This window comes from Littorina saxatilis, linkage group LG8, assembly GCF_037325665.1.
Source record: "Littorina saxatilis isolate snail1 linkage group LG8, US_GU_Lsax_2.0, whole genome shotgun sequence".
Taxonomy (NCBI): domain Eukaryota; kingdom Metazoa; phylum Mollusca; class Gastropoda; order Littorinimorpha; family Littorinidae; genus Littorina; species Littorina saxatilis.
Genome location: NC_090252.1, coordinates 4,999,234 through 5,018,623, shown reverse-complemented (window position 1 = coordinate 5,018,623; position 19,390 = coordinate 4,999,234). Strand labels below are relative to the sequence as shown.

The window sequence follows — 19,390 nt, the reverse complement described above, 5'->3', positions numbered from 1 at the left end:
TATCATGTAAAGGATGTCATGAATGAAATCGGTGACATGATTTCATTTGAAGAATTATGTCAAAAGGTTGCTTATAAACCAGCCAGACAATTTGAGTATAATGCGTTATGTACAGCACTTAAAACAAAACTGATTAACGCATTGCCATACCGATATGTTCTGTTGCAGGGTTTGACTCGTATTGGTAATATTACACCAAGGGAAATAAGAACTGTTTTGGTTAATTTCGATTTACAAACTCCGAGCGCCTGTTCTTTTTGGCAAAGAAAGCATAATATTGTTCTGGAATCAAGACACTGGCTGTTAGCTGTTAATTGTACAAAAGAAGAACGACTGCGTCTGCTTCATTGGAAAATTTTACACAGAATTTACCCAACGAATATTTTACTAAACAAGATGGGTTTATGTCAAACTAATAATTGTGAAGTTTGTAATGAACTGGATACACTTGAGCACTTCTTTTTTCATTGTCAAGAGGTGAGGAACGTTTGGAAACTATGTAAAGACTTTATTTTTAAGCAAATTTATTATAATATAACTTTGAATGAAACAGATATATTATTTGGTTTTTGGAATGAAAATTTAAAAAACGATCAAATTTACTTTATAAATTATTGTATTTTGATAACAAAAATGACCATAGGAAAATTTAAGTATGGGAAGAAGTTAGACTTACGTATTTTATTGGAATTAGAGTTAAACATTAGACAGAAATTTATGTTTTGTATAATATAAAGTTGATTATGTTATACAGAAAGAGACCAAGGAAGAAGGATGCTCCCCGCCTTAAAGAAAAAAAAAGAAAAGAAAGAAATAAATAAAAATCGGGCAAAAAATATGGGTTGAAGCATCCTGCATGCAACTGAGGTCAAAAAAAAAAAAAAAAAAAAAAAAAAAAAAAAAAACTTTTGTACACATCCGGATATGACGTCATCAAAGACATTTATCAAAAACACGCAAAAGGAGTCTGGGAATACTATCTGGAAGAATGTGTATGAGAAGTTCCATTGATATCTGTCAATAAGTTTTACGGGAAGCGCTCTACACACACACACAAACTGACACACACACATACACACACACACACACACACACACACACACACACACACACACACACACTAACCACCACCACCACCACCACCACCACCCTTGTCTCGATTCCCGATCTATGTCAAAATATTTAAACAAAATTGAATGTAAATGTAAAAACACAGAATAGTTACTTAATCAGCAGATTTCTGAAGCTCAACCATCAAATATGCATATAGGTTACGCACGGTCGAGTACAAGGCAGCTGAGATATTGTTTGGAGAGGGAATACCCGAAGGTGGTCAGAAGAGAAAAATATCGGCAGCCATGGACGATGTTTATAACCTATTTATCCCTTTTAAGCACGCTTTCAGTATTATTTTTGTTTGGGAAAAACCTACGAGTACATGTTATCCACTTGTCATACGCTTCCGCAGGCGAACATTAAATAACACTGTATTCATACGCAAAGCTAGTTCTCTTTGACACACTAAACACTGACTTCGTGTGTGTGTATGTGTGTGTGTGTGTGTGTGTGTGTGTGTGTGTGTGTGTGTGTGTGTGTGTGTGTGTGTGTGTGTATGTGTGTGTATGTGTGTGTGTGTGTGTTCGTATGTTTGTGTGTGTGTGTTCGTATGTTTGTGTGAATTAGAATACTATACCTCATGTGAAAAGCAGCAAAAAAGGAGAGATAGGTACGGTGGCAGAGTGTCGCCTTTACCAACACAACTAGGACATTAAAACGAACATTCGGTAAAAAAAAAATTTAATTAAAAAGACAAAAAAAGAACCAAAGGACACAAACCAAGCTCTCTCGACAAACGAACAAATACTAACAAATCGTCAATGAACAAACGCGCAACACTTTTCAACAATAAATAGAGAACAAAAAGCAAACCAACAGCTACAGAAAGGAGTCATGACTACAATTAGAATAACTATGTAATATAAATATAAAACGCACCACGTCAAGAAATAGATGTGAGAACAGAAAAAACACACACAAGAAACACACTTACGTTTAACGATTGGACGTCCCATTTTGATCTCAAAGAAATGGACAATTGACGAACAGTGCACATTAATTCCGGAGTTGTTGTCTCTCTTTCTTTTTTTTTTTACTATCGTATTTGTTCATTCTTGCTTATACAGTCAAAGTCACTATTCATGAAGATGAGCTTTTCCATCGACCCATCATCAATAATGTTAGTCTTTCTGATCGCTTGAAGTTGAAACGATCCCAGCCAAACAATTGTGTACCGACTGTCGATATAGTTACCTCAACCGTGTCAGTGAAGAAGCAACAATCGCAAAAGCGGGCGAAAAGCTTTAAAGTTAAACAGGCTTGCGATCATTTTACGCGCGGCACAGGAATCTCAGATGCAATAGCCAACCTGCACAATACCCCGCTTGAATAGCTCTCCGGTGCGAAAAATAAGGAAGGTTCACTTCCCTGCGGGCAAACGTTTTGCTCTCACAAGCGATGGTGTTCTCTGGCTTGTGTTAAAACAATAATTTTTTTAAACCTTGATCGTCTTTCCTTTGTGCACGGGCCATGCTTGGGTACTTTCAACCAACTTTAGGATTATTCTCGCGGCTATAATTGCTGCAGCACACTGTACACATCAAGGCGAAGTGTCCGCATTGAAACCCAGAGCTATCCGGACATGCCCGCATTTTGCAGCAGATCTCGCAAGGCCACGCAAGTTAACGCAGATTTATCGCGCGATTTGGCGGCGCTGGCCGATAGGGCAAGTCGCCTATTGCACAGAATGTACAATACAATTCGTCTCACTGCGTGTGGTGTGTGTGTGTGTGTGTGTGTGTGTGTGTGTGTGTGTGTATATATGTCTGTACGTCTGTCTGTCTGTCTGTCTGTATGCATGAGTGCATAAGACAGAATGAAAGATAGTCAGACGAACAAGACGGACAGACAGACAGAGAGACAGAAACAGACAGAGAGAGAGGAGTGCACAGATGGAGGTTGGGGTGGAGAGAGAGAGAGAGAGAGAGAGAGAGAGAGAGAGAGAGAGAGAGAGAGAGAGAGAGAGAGAGAGAGAGAGAGAGAGAGAGAGAGAGTACGTGTTGGTGGTAGTCACCGGGAATAGAAAAAGTATTGGGAGATGGGACAGGGCGGTCCTCTGAGGAAGTATGTTGCAGGTGTTTTTTGTAGTATTGTGTGTGTGTGTGTGTGTGTGTGTGTGTGTGTGTGTGTGTGTGTGTGTGTGTGTGTGTGTGTGTCAGCGTGCATGCATGCTTGCGGGCGTCCGTGCGTGTGTGTGTGGGTGAGTGTGTGTGTGTGTGAGTGAGGGGGGGGGGGGGGTCACAGAGAAACAGATCTAATGACGCAAAAGCATACAAATCCAAACACGGAGACAGCTGCATATTTTGAAGAAAAAAATATAAAGGCCAGAGGGGAACATTATGAGGAAGCAGTGTCACCTGGGTATTAGACCCAGAACCTTGTGTAACAAGCACATAGTTTGACGCACGACGTCATGTCAACTAAAAATAAAGAAGAGAGAGAGAGAGAGATCCGGGATGGCAGGTTGGACAATCCATCATTTTGAGGACATTGCACTTTCTCTTCAAGTGCTCAACCAAACTAAAATATATTGAGTTCCATTGGTGGGTTTAAGGTGCATATTGTTTTTGATCTCCAAGGTCAACTTATGTGCAGTTCTGCGAGTGCCTCATCCCTCTTCGTGTGTAAAAACATGAGTGAACGTGGGATTGTGAGCCCATGAACAAAGAAGAAGTAGAAGTTGTCAGACAGATCACTTCAGACAGACTCGTCTTCCTGATCGCCTCCCTTTGTGGATCTGGTGGAAAACAAAATAAAATTAAGAATTAACTACGGTAATGGTATAAGCAAACAGAGAGAGAGAGAGAGAGAGAGAGAGAGAGAGAGAGAGAGAGAGAGAGAGAGAGAGAGAGAGAGAGAGAGAGAGAGAGAGAGAGAGAGAGAGAGAGAATGAGAGAGAGAGACCACCCATTGCACACCGGTACGACCGAACTAAGGTAACGTTAAATTACTGTTGTGCAGCGGGTTGAAAGAATACCCTATACGAGAAACAGAGAGAGAGAGAGAGAGAGAGAGAGAGAGAGAGAGAGAGAGAGAGAGAGAGAGAGAGAGCACCCATTGCACCTCGGTTCGACCGTACGTAAGGTAACTTTCAATTCCTGTTGTGCAGCGGGATAAAGTATTCTCTCATACCTCGGAGATATACCTTCACTCGGTCGGAGCGACGTCACGTGACATTTTAAATGGTGGAAGAGAATGCTGTCGCTTATTTTCCTTCTGAGGATGAGGGTTTAACATGGATCGGGAACTTACAGGACAACCGCGGCTGTGGTTGCAAGTTTGGATAGTTAGAAGGAAAATAAGCGACAGCCTTCTCTTCCACCATATAACATGTCACGTGACGTCGCTGCGACCGAGTGAAGGTATATCTCCGAGGTATGAGAGAATACTTTATCCCCGAGTACGCAGTACTAGGGTCCAGCAGACTTTAATTGTGTGTCTGTCTGTCTCGACTTAAACAGCTTATTGCTGGGAAACTACTGGGCGCAGTTCGTTCAAAAGTTGATACACTAACTTGATAATAGGTCCGATTGATCGTATTAAAACTTCATAATGTTACCTGGGACCTAAATGCCAAATAAATCACAAAATCCACTCTTAACGGCGGGCGCAATTCGCGGTGGGATAGAACAGCCGTTCGGCTAATCCGCCAGCCAGCCAGCCAGCGACAGCGACACCAGGCTTATTGCGTGCGTGCGTGAATTGCGTGCGTGTACCACTGTGCGCGAGGAGTATAGGCATTTGAGTTCACTAGCGGATAGAATTGGTGGAAAGCGTTTACGACTATGGCTAAAGTGATCCGGGTTCGATTCCCGGCATGGGCTGTCTGTTCTTTTTTATTTTTTATTTTTATTTTTTATTCTTGTTTACTATTGTTTATTATGAACTTCTTAATGTTTTATTTTACTCTAATATTTTTTTTAATTGTGTAAAATAAATAAATATTTTTTTTTATTTTTATTTTCTTTTTTAAATCCAAGGGATCCGGGTTCGATTCCCGGCATGGGCGGTCTATTTTTTTTTTTTTTTTAATTCTTGTTTACTATTGACGTTTTAATGTTTTAATTTACTCTAATAATTTGTTTGATTGTGTATAATAAATAAAAAAAAAATTTTTTTTAAATCCACGTGCACAAGACAAAAACTTTCATACTGGGGGAGCGAGCCAGTCTGAAGAGTACTCGGGTCCAGCGCCAGCGTTTTTTATCCCCGAGTACGCAGTACTAGGGTCCAGCAGACTTTAATTGTGTGTCTGTCTGTCTCGACTTAACAGCTTATTGCTGGGAAACTACTGGGCGCAGTTCGTTCAAAAGTTGATACACTAACTTGATAATAGGTCCGATTGATCGTATTAAAACTTCATAAGGTTACCTGGGACCTAAATGCCAAATAAATCACAAAATCCACTCTTAACGGCGGGCGCAATTCGTGGTGGGATAGAACAGCCGTTCGGCTAATCCGCCGGCCAGCCAGCCAGCGACAGCGACACCAGGCTTATTGCGTGCGTGCGTGCTTTGCGTGCGTGTACCACTGTGCGCGAGGAGTATATAGGCATTTAAGTTCACTGGCGAATGATAGAATTGGTGGCTTGGTGGAAAGCGTTTACGACTATGGCTAAAGTGATCCGGGTTCGATTCCCGGCATGGGCTGTCTGTTTTTTTTATTTTTTTATTTATTTATTTTTTATAATAAATTCTTGTTTACTATTGTTTATTATGAAAGTTTTAATGTTTTATTTTACTGTAATAGTTTTTTTAATTGTGTAAAATAAATTAAAAAAAATTTTTTTTTTTTTTTTTTAATCCAAGGGATCGGGTTCGATTCCCGGCATGGGCGGTCATTTTTTTTTTTTATTATTTTTTTTTAATTCTTGTTTACTATTGTTTATTATGAACGTTTTAATGTTTTATTTTACTCTAATAATTTTTTTGATTGTGTAAAATACATATATTTTTTTTAAATCCACGTGCACAAGACAAAAACTTCCATACTGGGGGAGCGAGCCAGTCTGAAGAGTACTCGGGTCCAGCGCCAGCGTTTTTTATCCCGCTGCACAACAGGAATTTATTGTTAACTTCTCTTCGGTCGAACCGAGGTGCAATACCGAGAGAGAGAGAGAGAGAGAGAGAGAGAGAGAGAGAGAGAGAGAGAGAGAGAGAGAGAGAGAGAGAGAGAGAGAGAGAGAGAATAAGAGAGAGAGAATGAGAGAGAGAGAATGAGAGAGAGAGAATATGAGAGAGAGAATGAGAGAGAGAGAGAATGAGAGAGAGGGAGAGAGAGAATGAGAGAGAGAGAGAGAATGAGAGAGAGAAAATGAGAGAGAGGAGAGGGAGAAAGAGAGAGAGATAGAGAGAGAGAGATGCGCGTGTGTGTGTGTATGTGTTATTTATTTGTGTGTGTGTGTTTGTTTTGTTTGCTTGCTTGCTTGTTTGTTATTTGTTTGTTTGCTTGTTTGAATGTACGTGTGTGTGTGTGTGTGTGTGTGTGTGTGTGTGTGTTTGAATGTGTGTGTCTGTGTGTGTGTGTGTGTGTGTCAGTGTGTGTGTGTCTGTGTCTGTGTGTGTCTGTGTGTGGTATGTGTGTATGTGTGTGTATGTGTATGTGTGTGTGTATATATGTGTATGTGTGTGTGTGTATGTGTGTATGTGTGTGTGTGTGTGTGTGTGTGTGTGTGTGTGTGTTTGTATGTGTCTTTCTAAGACCTGATTTGTATGTGAATTTTCATTTTAGTTGTGAAAGGTGGGTTACCGTGACCACTTTAGTTAAACATTCTACACAATCACGCTCGACAAGCCAAGCGTGACTTTGCAGGTTTAAAATACTTCAGAGCAACGACATGCGAGTGTGACGAATGGGGTGACAGTTACTATTTCCCGCCTTGACATGTTGTCAGCATGCCCGCCACATGTCCTCCACTCCGTCTTATTGTGCTTGACCTAGAAAGGGGAACAGCAACACTCATTCGTGACGCGTCTAAATTGTCCCTCGTGTTCCCTCCCAGCGCACGATTTTGACCCATTTAAACACACAAAAATATAAATCAACAACACAAAATAACCTTACCTACCTTACATTTTTTCAAAGTTTGAAACTTGCTCTTTTAGAAAATATATGAAACATTTGAAAAAACATACCTTTTGTTGTCTTCACATCCAGTCAAACTACCTCTTTGCAGCAAAAAAAACAAAAACAATTTCTACGTCATGGGTTCATCATACACAATGTCATGATCGACACTTTCATTGTCCGAATCACCCAAATCATCGTCCATTGGCACAAACTCGTCATCAGAATCTAAAATATCATCTCCACTATCATCATCACTAAGGTCAAGATCAGAACCGTCCTGAATAACAAGTTCTAGCACTCTTTTCAAGTTAATACGTCTTGTGGCAGAAGGATCCGCCATCTTGGAAAAGTCAAAACACGTGGGTCGCACATTGTCAAAAAAATCAAATTATTATGGTGCGCCAAATTGATATTACTATCGTTAACAGTTATAAAGGGTTTTGAAACTATCGTTAACTGTTATATAGAGTTTCGAAACTATCGTTAACTAGTGTTAAATAGAGTTTCGAAACTATCGTTAACTGTTATTTACAGTTATATCAATAGCGCGTTTGTGCGCGCTATTGCTAAAACTATGAATAACAGATAACGAGGGTTTCGCAAAACGGCGGCATGGTGCGCGCAAGTGATATTACTATCGTTAACTGTTATATAGAGTTTCTAAAAATAGCGAAGGCGTGGTCGGATGTTTCGATGCCGGCAAAATGGCTGCTGAACGTTTCGTTCGAGCGAATTTGCACTAAATTACTACAACATTTAGTAGATCATATTCAACTAACTGTCGTCTGATAAGTCCATCATTTCGCTGCTTCGTTTAATCAAGTAATCAAATCTTCGTTACAGCTAGCACGCTTCCTGTTTTCACAGAAATATTGGTCAGTGTCAGCTTGACCCGTTCTAGCTACCGCGCTGTGTGCGGGTCAGTTTGTACACATACGGCTGGCATGCATGCAGTTGGCAACGGTCAGTGTCAGGTTGACCCGTCCAGTACCCAAAACACGATGCGAAAGCATGCAGTGTTTTCCAAAACGCGTCGTGGGGGGTGTCACTCGGGAAACACGTTGTTTTGTGTTTGTTTTGAAAAACCCCACTGTTTTGTGTAGTGCGTCTGTCATGGTCTACCGTCTTCAAACCGCACACATGGAAAACGGTACGGCCGAAAGTACAAATGATATGATAAAGCTAATATTAAACAAACTCAACAATGATTTGAGAAGACGACAACAGAAGAACGGTCAATAACTAATGTTGTAGTTTTTTAAATTGTGTTTCTAATTAAAATGTACAGACAGTTTTGCAATGGCATTTCAGGGTTTTCCCACTTGGGAACGATACCGACGCGCTTTTGATAAAACTATCGTTAGCTGTTATATAGAGTTTCTGAAACTCTTTATAACAGATAACGATAGTTTAGAAACTCTACATAACAGTTAACGATAGTTTCAAAACTCAGTATAACAGTTAACGATAGTTTCAAAACCCTATATAACAGTTAACGATAGTAATATCAATTTCGCGCACCATAAATTATTCCCAACAATTGAAGGGAAGGAACTGTTTACAGTGAATGGTTCCCCAGAAGACAGGGAGAAGTTTATTGCGGGGGTTGTTTCCCTTGGTCAGCGGGGCCGTTCACACCGTGATGCTACTCTTACACTGTGCCGAATTGCCCTTGCGAATAGAATTTTCCAATAATTCACAATGATCGGGACATGGTCGCAAGACATTCGTAAATGTTCTTAACTATTCGCCACCATTCGTCTCTTGTTTTGAACATAGAAACATGTTCCTAATATTCGCAAAGAAGTCATATTCTTAACTTTTTTGCAACGTACTGGTAAGATTTCGCAAGACATTCGTAATCATCGCAATGTATTCGTAACGCTCGCAAGGCATTCGCAACCATTCGTTATGCATGTCTCACACTGTGCCGAATATCCTTGCGAACATTCGTAATCATCGCAATGTATTCGTCAGGCTCGCAAGGCATTCGCACACATTCGTTATGCCTGTCTTACACTGTGCCGAATATCCTTGCGAATATAGATTCGTATGCATTCGCAATGATCAATAGACATTCGCAAGCACTCGCAACCATTCGTAAGACATTCGCAAGGATTCGTAAGGCTTGGAATGTTCAATATTTTTCCTGTCCATTAGTCTCTTTTTTTGGCCAAATACAACATGTTCATAATAATACACATTTCTTGCGAATGTCTTACGAATAGTTGCGAGTGCTTGCGAATGTGTACCGATCATTGAGAACGCCTTGCGAGCGCCACGAATACCTTTACGATGATTACGAATGGCTTGCGAATACTGAAGAACATGCATTCCTTGCGAATATTAGGAGCATGTTGTTAATATTCGCAACAAGAGACGAATGGTTAAGAACATTTACGAATGTCTTGCGACCATGTCCCGATCATTACGAATTATTGGTGAATACTATTCGCAAGGGAAATTCGGCACAGTGTAAGAGCAATATTACGAACAATGCGAATTGCATAATCGCTTTATTCGTAAAATGTTTGCAAGCACTCGCAACACTCGCAAGGCCACTCGCAACGTGCGTAATACATCCGCAAGACATCTATATATATATACGACTAGTGTCTGTGTGTCTGTCTGTGTATCTGTCTGTGCGCGATGCGCGGCCAAGGTTCTCGATGGATCTGCTTCAAATTTGGTGGGCTTATTCAGAGAGACCCCGGTAACAACCTCATCGATGAGATATTTCAACACGTGCTCTCAGCGCGCAGCGCGGAACCGATTTTGGTTCCACCTCAGCTATTTTGGTTCCATCTCAGCTACCCGGGCCCCCATACCGACACACCATAGCCGCTACACCACATCACAACGCCAAACTTCTCGGTGGATCTTTTTCAAATTTGGACACCGTATTCAGCTACACCCCGGACACAATATCATCGATCAGATATTTCAACACGTGCTCTCAGCGCGCAGCGCTGAACTAATTTTGGGTTTTGTGTTCATTTCACCATTATAAGTAACTCTTCCTTATCTTCTCATCTTCTCCAGGTTTTCAGCGTTTACCTCCCTTCCTTCGTTTGGTGCACTTTTGTGTGAGTGGAGCGTCTTCGGATATTCCCGGCGTTCTGTTACTGTTTCTATTTTTAGAAGGTCAACGCAGTGTACAGAACGTAAATTGGACCCGTAAATTATCCTCACTGTAAAAGTGCAAAGGTCGAATCAATTTATAGCCACGCGAAAAATACACTGTCATCTATCTCTCTATAGATACGGCTTCTCTGTGTTTTTGTCTGTGTGTGTGTGAGTGTGTGTGTCTCTATGTAAGCAACACCTGTGCATTGTTCAGTTCTGTTTGTGATGTGGTCTGGCGGCTTTTGTGTAATTTTATGTACGGGCCTTCCTTTGAGAAGCCATAACTTGCTCAGTCCTGTTTGAGTGGAGTTCGCCTCCAAAGGTGATTAACACGGTTACATTCGTCGACAAGGATGGGACTCGATATGGTCAGGAATGGCATTATGGCCACTGAATCATTTTCGTGCTGTTCCCATTCCACGAATCTGGGAGGGACCTAAGCTTGGCGGGTCCATTGTTCGGACCCGGCGAAGCCGGCGTACGGCTCTAAGTACTTCTTCCCGGCAAAGCCGGCTACCCGGCGAAGCGGGTATTCATTCTAGTTCGTATATGGATTTGTATGCATTCGCAATGATCGGCAAGGCTTCGAATTTTCAATATTTTTTCCTGTCCATTCGTCTCTTTTTTTGCCGAATACAACATGTTCATATTCGCAAGGATATTCGGCACAGTGTAAGACAGGCCTTAAAAATGTGTGATATCCGTCGGAACTAAACTTCAGACGTGTCGGCAACGCTAAACACAGCTGTCGGAATTCCAGTTCGGACACGTAGCGAATCCGTACGCATGTTGGGGGCCCCATGACAGGAAGGAAGAAAGTGAACAGGAAAAAGAAAGTGAATAATCAATCTGTGCAAACCAATTTGAAGTTTGACGTTGACCCCAAACTTCTTCACTGACACACACACGCACACAAAGACACACACACACACACACGCACGTACGCACAAACACACACACACACACGGACACACACACACACACGCACACACACACACACGCACGCACACACACACACACACATACACACACATCCGCACTCTCCCCCACACACACACTCACACCGCCCCACACACCCCCCACACACACATACACACACACACACACACACGCACGCACACACACACACACACACACACACACACACACACACACACATATACACACACATCCGCACTCTCCCCCACACACATACTCACACCCCCCCACACACCCCCCCACACACACATACACACACAAACACACACACACATACACACACACATACACACACACACACACATGCATACACCACCCCCTCGTCTCGATTCCCCGTCTATGTTAAAACTTTTAGTCAAAACTTGACTAAATGTAACAAGAAAGGTATGTTGTTGGAACATTGAATTATTGACAAAACAAAACAAAACGTTCACAAAAATATCGACCCAGCGATCTTTTGAGTGCACAGACAAACACTAATTAGACTTCGCTCATTTCAAAATGTTCAGCCGCTTGCAGGGAAGACACAAGCAAAGCAACGATTGATGACGAAATGAATGACGTAAAAAGGGAATGACGTCATGTGAACAGACACGCTGCAGGCAATTCAACTTGCAGATACTAAAACTACATAATGAGTTCTCCCTTCCAGGGGAATTCCCACCGTACTAACCCTTCTTGCAACTGACGACTTAGGAAAAGGGAGAGATTGTAAGCCGTAACGATTGTACCTCAAATGCGAGAGTTTCCCCCCTTAGTCTTTTGACTCTTCAAGTCGACGTGAATGATTGTTATCTTCAATGAACTTGAAAGGATGCTTGGTGTCGGGTCGCCATCCGCCTTCTTTGTGTGTGTGCGGTTGTGTGTGTGTTGTGGGGTAGCCTTTTCTGCATGTTTGCTTCCAAGAACACACACACACACACACACACACACACACACACACACACACACACACACACACACAAACACACGCGCGCGCGCGCGCGCGCGCGCGCGCGGGTACACACACACACATACAAACATGCACACACACAAACACACACTTACATACACACACACACACACGCACACACACACACACAAACATACACACACACACACACACAAACATACACACACACAAACACACACTTACACACACACACTTTCACACTTTCACACACACACACACACACACACACACACACACACACACACACACACACACACACACACACACCGTATCTCCTCGAATGCAATGACGTACCGACCGGTCATCCTCATAGTAGATACTCCAAACCTTCTTTGCATGACTAAGTTAGCTTTGACCAACATCTTTCTTTTTTTTTGCAATCAATTTTTGGATCAGACTGACCATCCAGCTCAATAAAGCATTCTCAGAAAAAAAGATCAACATTTATTCTCTCTTTTCATATATTTTTTTTATGTCTGTATTAATTTTGAATAATACTGAAGGATTATTTCATTACCGCACCCTCTGTGGCAAACCGGCTATCGCGAGACTCGGTGCGCGCCGCCATATTTGGCATACTTACCTTCTTGAGTCTCTTGGTGAGCGCGGCCAAAGGTTGTATGCTAAAAATAACCAGCTGACGTCATAGCCAAAAGCCAGCGCTTTCGTTTCGTATGCAATACCTTATGTGCAAAGTATGGCCGATCACTGAGAAAATTCCAGTTAAAAACGTTGAACAAAAAATGTCGACGGTTACCGATGTTTTTGCCTAAATAGAAGCCCTTCATTAAAAAAAAAAAAAAGGCCTTTTATTGATAGATGTTGGTAAATTTCAACTTCTTTCAACTTTTGGGCGCGCTAATCAAAGACAGGTTTTAACGCGACTGCTAGCTCCGCTCTACGTGTCTCTTCAAACAATGGGGGTGGATCGATAGCACGTCTTGCGATTTGACACTGCCTACGATTTGAGCATTCGGTTTCTCAAATAGCCAATGCACCACCCTCAGAAGCCATTCTTGGTAAGACTAGTTGTTTATTTTACCGATGAACCTACTGATTACTGCTGTGTATTGACAGAAGGCAGTAAGTCCACATTTTGGTCAAAATGAGATTATCGTATTATATTGCATAGAAAACAAAGGCGCATCTTTCGTCAACATTTCTAAGTTGTGTGATCAATTTTGTTGTTGTTGAAAGAAGTAAGTCAACTTATTTTTTGTGTATTAATCAAAGGAACAAAATGGCAAATCATTATTTGGCAGCATTATTACGTGAATGCATGTTTCATTGCTCTCTGTTTTCGTGATTTCTCACTTGAAAACCTGTGTCTAGTTTCAGAAATTGAACACCTAATTGTTAAATCATGCCTCCTATTTCTTATCAAAAGGAAGAGAGAGTGAAAGCGAGAGAAAGAGAGAGAAAGAGAGAGAGAGAGAGAGAGAGAGAGAGAGACAGACAGACAAACAGACAAACAGACATACAGACAAGCAGACAAAAAAAGGATGAGAGAGTGTGTGCATGTGTGCGTGTGTGTGTGTGTGTGTGTGTGTTGTGTGTGTGTGTGTGTTGTGTGTGTGTGTGTGTGTATGTGTGTGTGTGTGTGTGTGTGTGTGTGTGTGTGCCTATGCCTCAAAACGTGTGAAAGCATCAAACTATTTAAGTGGGTTTTTTAAACATGAAATAAAAATAATTGCCCCTGTTTTTGTACGAACAACAGCTGTGATTTCATAAGAGCGATGTTGCGCAATAAAGAGTCAGTCAGGCATTACTGCACGAACACCAACATCTGCGGCTTTGCAATCGACAACGGGAAAGGAAAACTACGGAAACAGCTTTTAGAAATGATGGAAATGTAGGTAGGTTATGAGAGTTCAAGCCAACGCGACAATGAACAGCTCGTACATATCTCCGCGGGCGCATACGTGTATATGTCTGTTGGATAGTTTCTCCTATGCATTTATGTTTGGGGGGGGGGGGGGGAGGCACAAGTCACGTTGTGGAGACACTCGGAGAGACCAATCAATGACAAGAGGCGAAGCCTTCAAGGCTCACGTAAGAAATCGACAAACAGTAACACAAACTCAATCACTCCGTCACACACACACACACACACACACACACACACACACACACACACACACACACACACACACACACACACACAGTAGCATAGGTGACACTGTGCAAGAAAGCGAGACACTAGTCTAGATCTGTTTGTCTGCATGTAGCCTACTTACAGGGACACTACTGCCAACTAGTCTCGGCCCGCTCAAAATAACAATGACCGAGACTTTCAGTAATTCCTTCGCGTGACGTCTAACCCTCTTACGCCATAATGTGACGTCTTCAAATGTTAAAGTTTCTATCACATACATACACACACACACACACACACACACACACACACACACGCACAGACAGACAAAGTTTATCATCGCATAGGCTACACTTACGTGAGCCAAAAATACTGACAACCTGGCCTGACATTAAAAATACAGTGCTTCACCTGCAAGGAAAAGGCAACGTTCTTGCCAACAGATTTTCAGCAAATCTATTCAACACAGTACGTGCTTGACGACAGTCAGCTTCCCTGCCTACAATCCTGCATTAATAATGCAGGTGAGGGCCAAGTTCTTGCCAGGGTCCAGACAACTGAGAATATACTTGGCACTTGGATGGGACTCAAAAGGACCACACAAAAACTGTAGGCCAGCAGGTGACGCTGGATAGTGGGGACACTCTCAGCTTGCGAAGATGCGTACTGTAAACAGAATATGTATCAGAGTTGCATTTTGCTACTGGTGACAAGTGGGGGTCTGCTCACACTGACATACGTTTCAATAAATTCTACTGGAGAAACTGGCCACAAAGCAGCCAGTACATGACAAAGAGATAGTAAAATCACCACAATCAAAGAAAATACCACGATCATTCAATGAATGTGATAATATCAAAATTGGCTGTGAAAATGCTAGCAAAAATGGTGACCAAAAACGGGAACGCAGACTATGAGCGTCTTTACCGTCTTACCTCACATTCTGTGTTGTTGATAAGAATGGTGTCTTTGCTGTTTTTGTTTAAATATTATCCAATAGAACTGATGCATTTCTTGAATTATATCATTGTTTGTCTTTGTGAAATACGAGTGTTTTCCGATACGTAAAGGTCAACGAAACCATCGTTAAAGTGTAGAGGTCATTGGAGGTCACGACTAAACAAAATATGAGCCCGATCGCTTTGATAGTTTCCGAGAAAAGTCCAACGTTAAGGTGGTGTCTACGGACGGCCGGCCGGCCGGACGGCCGGCCGGACAGACTAACACTGACCGATTACATAGAGTCACTTTTTCTCAAGTGACTCAAAAACAGATAAACTACCAAAACAAATACATTCAAAATCTACGAAACTTAAGCCACAATCCATGAACTTTTCTTTTTGAATAAATGTTGCAAATCAAATTTGTTCATGGCCAAACACCACTTAAACTCCAACTTGTGTGAAAACCATGTAAACCAGTTTGTTTGTTTGTTCGTTCATGGGCTGAAACTCCCACGGCTTTTACGTGTATGACCGTTTTTACCCCGCCATTTAGGCACCCATACGCCGCTTTCGGAGGAAGCATGCTGGGTATTTTCGTGTTTCTATAACCCACCGAACTCTGACATGGATTACAGGATCTTTTTCATGCGCACTTGGTCTTGTGCTTGCGTGTACACACGGGGGTGTTCGGACACCGAGGAGAGTCTGCACACAAAGTTGACTCTGAGAAAGAAATCTCTTGCCGAACGTGGGGACGAACTCACGCTGACAGCGGACAACTGGATACAAATCCAGCGCGCTACCGACTGAGCTACATCCCCGCCCCCCGTGTAAACCAATTGTGACCCTCCACCACGGAATGAGTCGCATGTCACCTTTGCATGATGTTCATATTTTTACATTTAGTCAAGTTTTGACTAAATGTTTTAACGTAGAGGGGGGAATCGAGACGAGTGTCGTGGTGTATGTGTGTCTGTGTGTCTGTCTGTGTGTGTGTGTAGAGCGATTCAGACTAAACTACTGGACCGATCTTTATGAAATTTGACATGAGAATTCCTGGGTATGATATCCTCAGAAATGTTTTCATTTTTTTTATCAATGTCTTTGATGACGTCATATCCGGCTTTTCGTGAAAGTTGAGGCGGCACTGTCACGCCCTCATTTTTCAACCAAATTGGTTGCAATTTTGGTCAAGTAATCTTCGACGAAGCCCGGACTTTGGTATTGCATTTCAGCTTGGTGGCTTAAAAATTAATTGATGACTTTGGTCATTAAAAATCTGAAAATTGTAAAAAAAAAAATTTTCTATAAAACGATCCAAATTTACGTTCATCTTATTCTCCATTATTTGCTGATTCCAAAAACATATAAATATGTTATATTTGGATTAACAACAAGCTCTGAAAATTAAATATATAAAGATTATTATCAACATTTTTTTTTCGAAATCAATTCAAAAACACTTTCATCTTATTCCTTGTCGGTTCCTGATTCCAAAAACATATAGATATGATATGTTTGGATTAAAAACACGCTCAGAAAGTTAAAACGAAGAGAGGTATAGAAAAGCGTGCTATCCTTCTCAGCGCAACGAATACCCCGCTCTTCTTGTCAATTCCACTGGCACTGCCTTTGCCACGGTTGGTGGAGTGACGATGCTACGAGTATACGGTCTTGCTGCGTTGCGTTGCGTTCAGTTTCATTCTGTGAGTTCGACAGCTACTTGACTAAATGTTGTATTTTCGCCTTACGCGACTTGTTGTGAATTCCATATTCGAGGGTTGTCACGTTTGACATACTCTAGCTAAATTGTCGCTGCCGCGTTCGATCTTTGCTTTGTTTGTCATTACTCCTTGGTTGTTCAATTATTCAATTTTTAAAAAATGAAAGAATTCGGTCTTGTCTGTTTTGTGTGGCGTGCTTGTAAAAAAGTGATCCTTAACTTTTTTTGAAGAGTGTATGTATTCACGATTAGAGTAGTCCCTCTCTGGGCGATTGCTGGTTGAAAAGAGGCTAATTTGTATTGCTTATGCCACAACCCTCGTAAAATAAAATTTGATTTGATTTGATTTGATCTCTGTTTCTATATCCCTCTCCCTCCCCCCTCTCTCTGTCTCTGTCTCTGTCTCTGTCTCTGTCTCTGTCTCTCTCTCTCTCTCTTCCCCCCCCCCCCCCCCTTGTTTGACAAAGAAAGTCAGAGAGAACCGGGAGTATTTCTGTGCAATCGCTTGACTGAATGGTTCATGACGGCTCGGCGTTCTTGTCTTTTTCTTTTTTGATCTACGAGGATGAAATTCTCTTTTTATTACTGCAGAAGATATGCAACAAAAGCGGTGACAAAAGCTTCGGCAACTTTCAGAGGTCATGGCGAGTCATTTCCCTTTGCCGTTGTCTAACTGTCTCCTCCAAGCTGTTGCAGCTATTTTTCTTAAAAGGACAAATATAAAACGGATATATCTCAAAACACAGCAAGAAAACAATATACTTTGCCAATATCTGTGCACAAATCCAAATCATTTTTTTTTTATTGTTCCCTTTCTCATCTTTTTGTGTGCACAGTAGACACGGAGAGTTCACGTATAGGACACGTCTAGTTATGTAGCTTCGTTCTGAGTCCTTTGCTTTACACACATATTCGACCGGCACTATAGCCTGTTTGTTATGACGACGGCCTTTACACACAGATAGACCGGCACTATAGTCTGTTTGTTATGACGACGGCCTTTACACACAGATGGACCGGCATTATAGTCTGTTTGTTATGACGACGGCCTTTACACACAGATAGACCGGCACTATAGCCTGTTTGTTATGACGACGGCCTTTACACACAGATGGACCGGCACTATAGCCTGTTTGTTATGCACTATAGCCTGTTTGTTATGAAGACGGCCTTTACACACAGATAGATCGGCACTATAGTCTGTTTGTTATGACGACGGCCTTTACACACAGATGGCCCGGCACTATAGCCTGTTTGTTATGACGACGGCCTTTACACACAGATAGATCGGCACTATAGCCTGTTTGTTATGACGACGACCTTTACACACAGATGGCCCGGCACTATAGCATGTTTGTTATGACGACGGCCTTTACACACAGATAGATCGGCACTATAGCCTGTTTGTTATGACGACGGCCTTTACACACAGATGGACCGGCACTATAGCCTGTTTGTTATGACGACGGCCTTTACACACAGATTGACCGGCACTATAGCCTGTTTGTTATGACGACGGCCTTTACACACAGATAGACCGGCACTATAGTCTGTTTGTTATGACGACGGCCTTTACACACAGATAGACCGGCAATATAGCCTGTTTGTTATGACGACGGCCTTTACACACAGATGGACCGGCACTATAGTCTGTTTGTTATGACGACGGTCTTTACACACAGATGGACCGGCACTATAGTCTGTTTGTTATAACGACGGTCTTTACACACAGATAGACCGGCACTATAGCCTGTTTGTTATGACGACGGCCTTTACACACAGATGGACCGGCACTATAGTCTGTTTGTTATGACGACGGCCTTTACACACAGATAGACCGGCACTATAGCCTGTTTGTTATGACGACGGCCTTTACACACAGATAGACCGGCACTATAGCCTGTTTGTTATGACGACGGCCTTTACACACAGACAGACCGGCACTATAGTCTGTTTGTTATGACGACGGCCTTTACACACAGATAGACCGGCACTATAGTCTGTTTGTTATGAAGACGGCCTTTACACACAGATGGACAGGCACTATAGCCTGTTTGTTATGAAGACGGCCTTTACACACAAATGGACCGGCACTATAGCCTGTTTGTTATGAAGACGGCCTTTACACACAGATGGCCCGGCACTATAGCCTGTTTGTTATGACGACGGCCTTTACACACAAATGGATCGGCACTATAGCCTGTTTGTTATGACGACGGCCTTTACACACAGACAGACCGGCACTATAGCCTGTTTGTTATGACGACGGCCTTTACACACAGACAGACCGGCACTATAGCCTGTTTGTTATGACGACGGCCTTTACACACAAATGGATCGGCACTATAGCCTGTTTGTTATGACGACGGCCTTTACACACAGATGGC

The 19,390-nt window shown here is 42.1% G+C and overlaps 1 protein-coding gene across 2 annotated transcripts in view; it reads right to left on the bottom strand.

The window, feature by feature from the left end:
- LOC138972614 (galactoside alpha-(1,2)-fucosyltransferase 2-like) overlaps nucleotides 1-2,727 on the bottom strand; it is a 162,790-nt gene extending 160,063 nt beyond the window's left edge. For both annotated transcript variants that reach the window (XR_011457678.1, XM_070345272.1), the window contains exon 1: nucleotides 2,051-2,727. Coding sequence is in view for 1 of the 2 variants with exons in the window: in XM_070345272.1 (XP_070201373.1) it covers nucleotides 2,051-2,072 (22 nt within the window). In the remaining variant the exon portion in view is untranslated. The remainder of the gene's footprint in view (nucleotides 1-2,050) is intronic.
- Nucleotides 2,728-19,390: the final 16,663 nt, after the last annotated feature.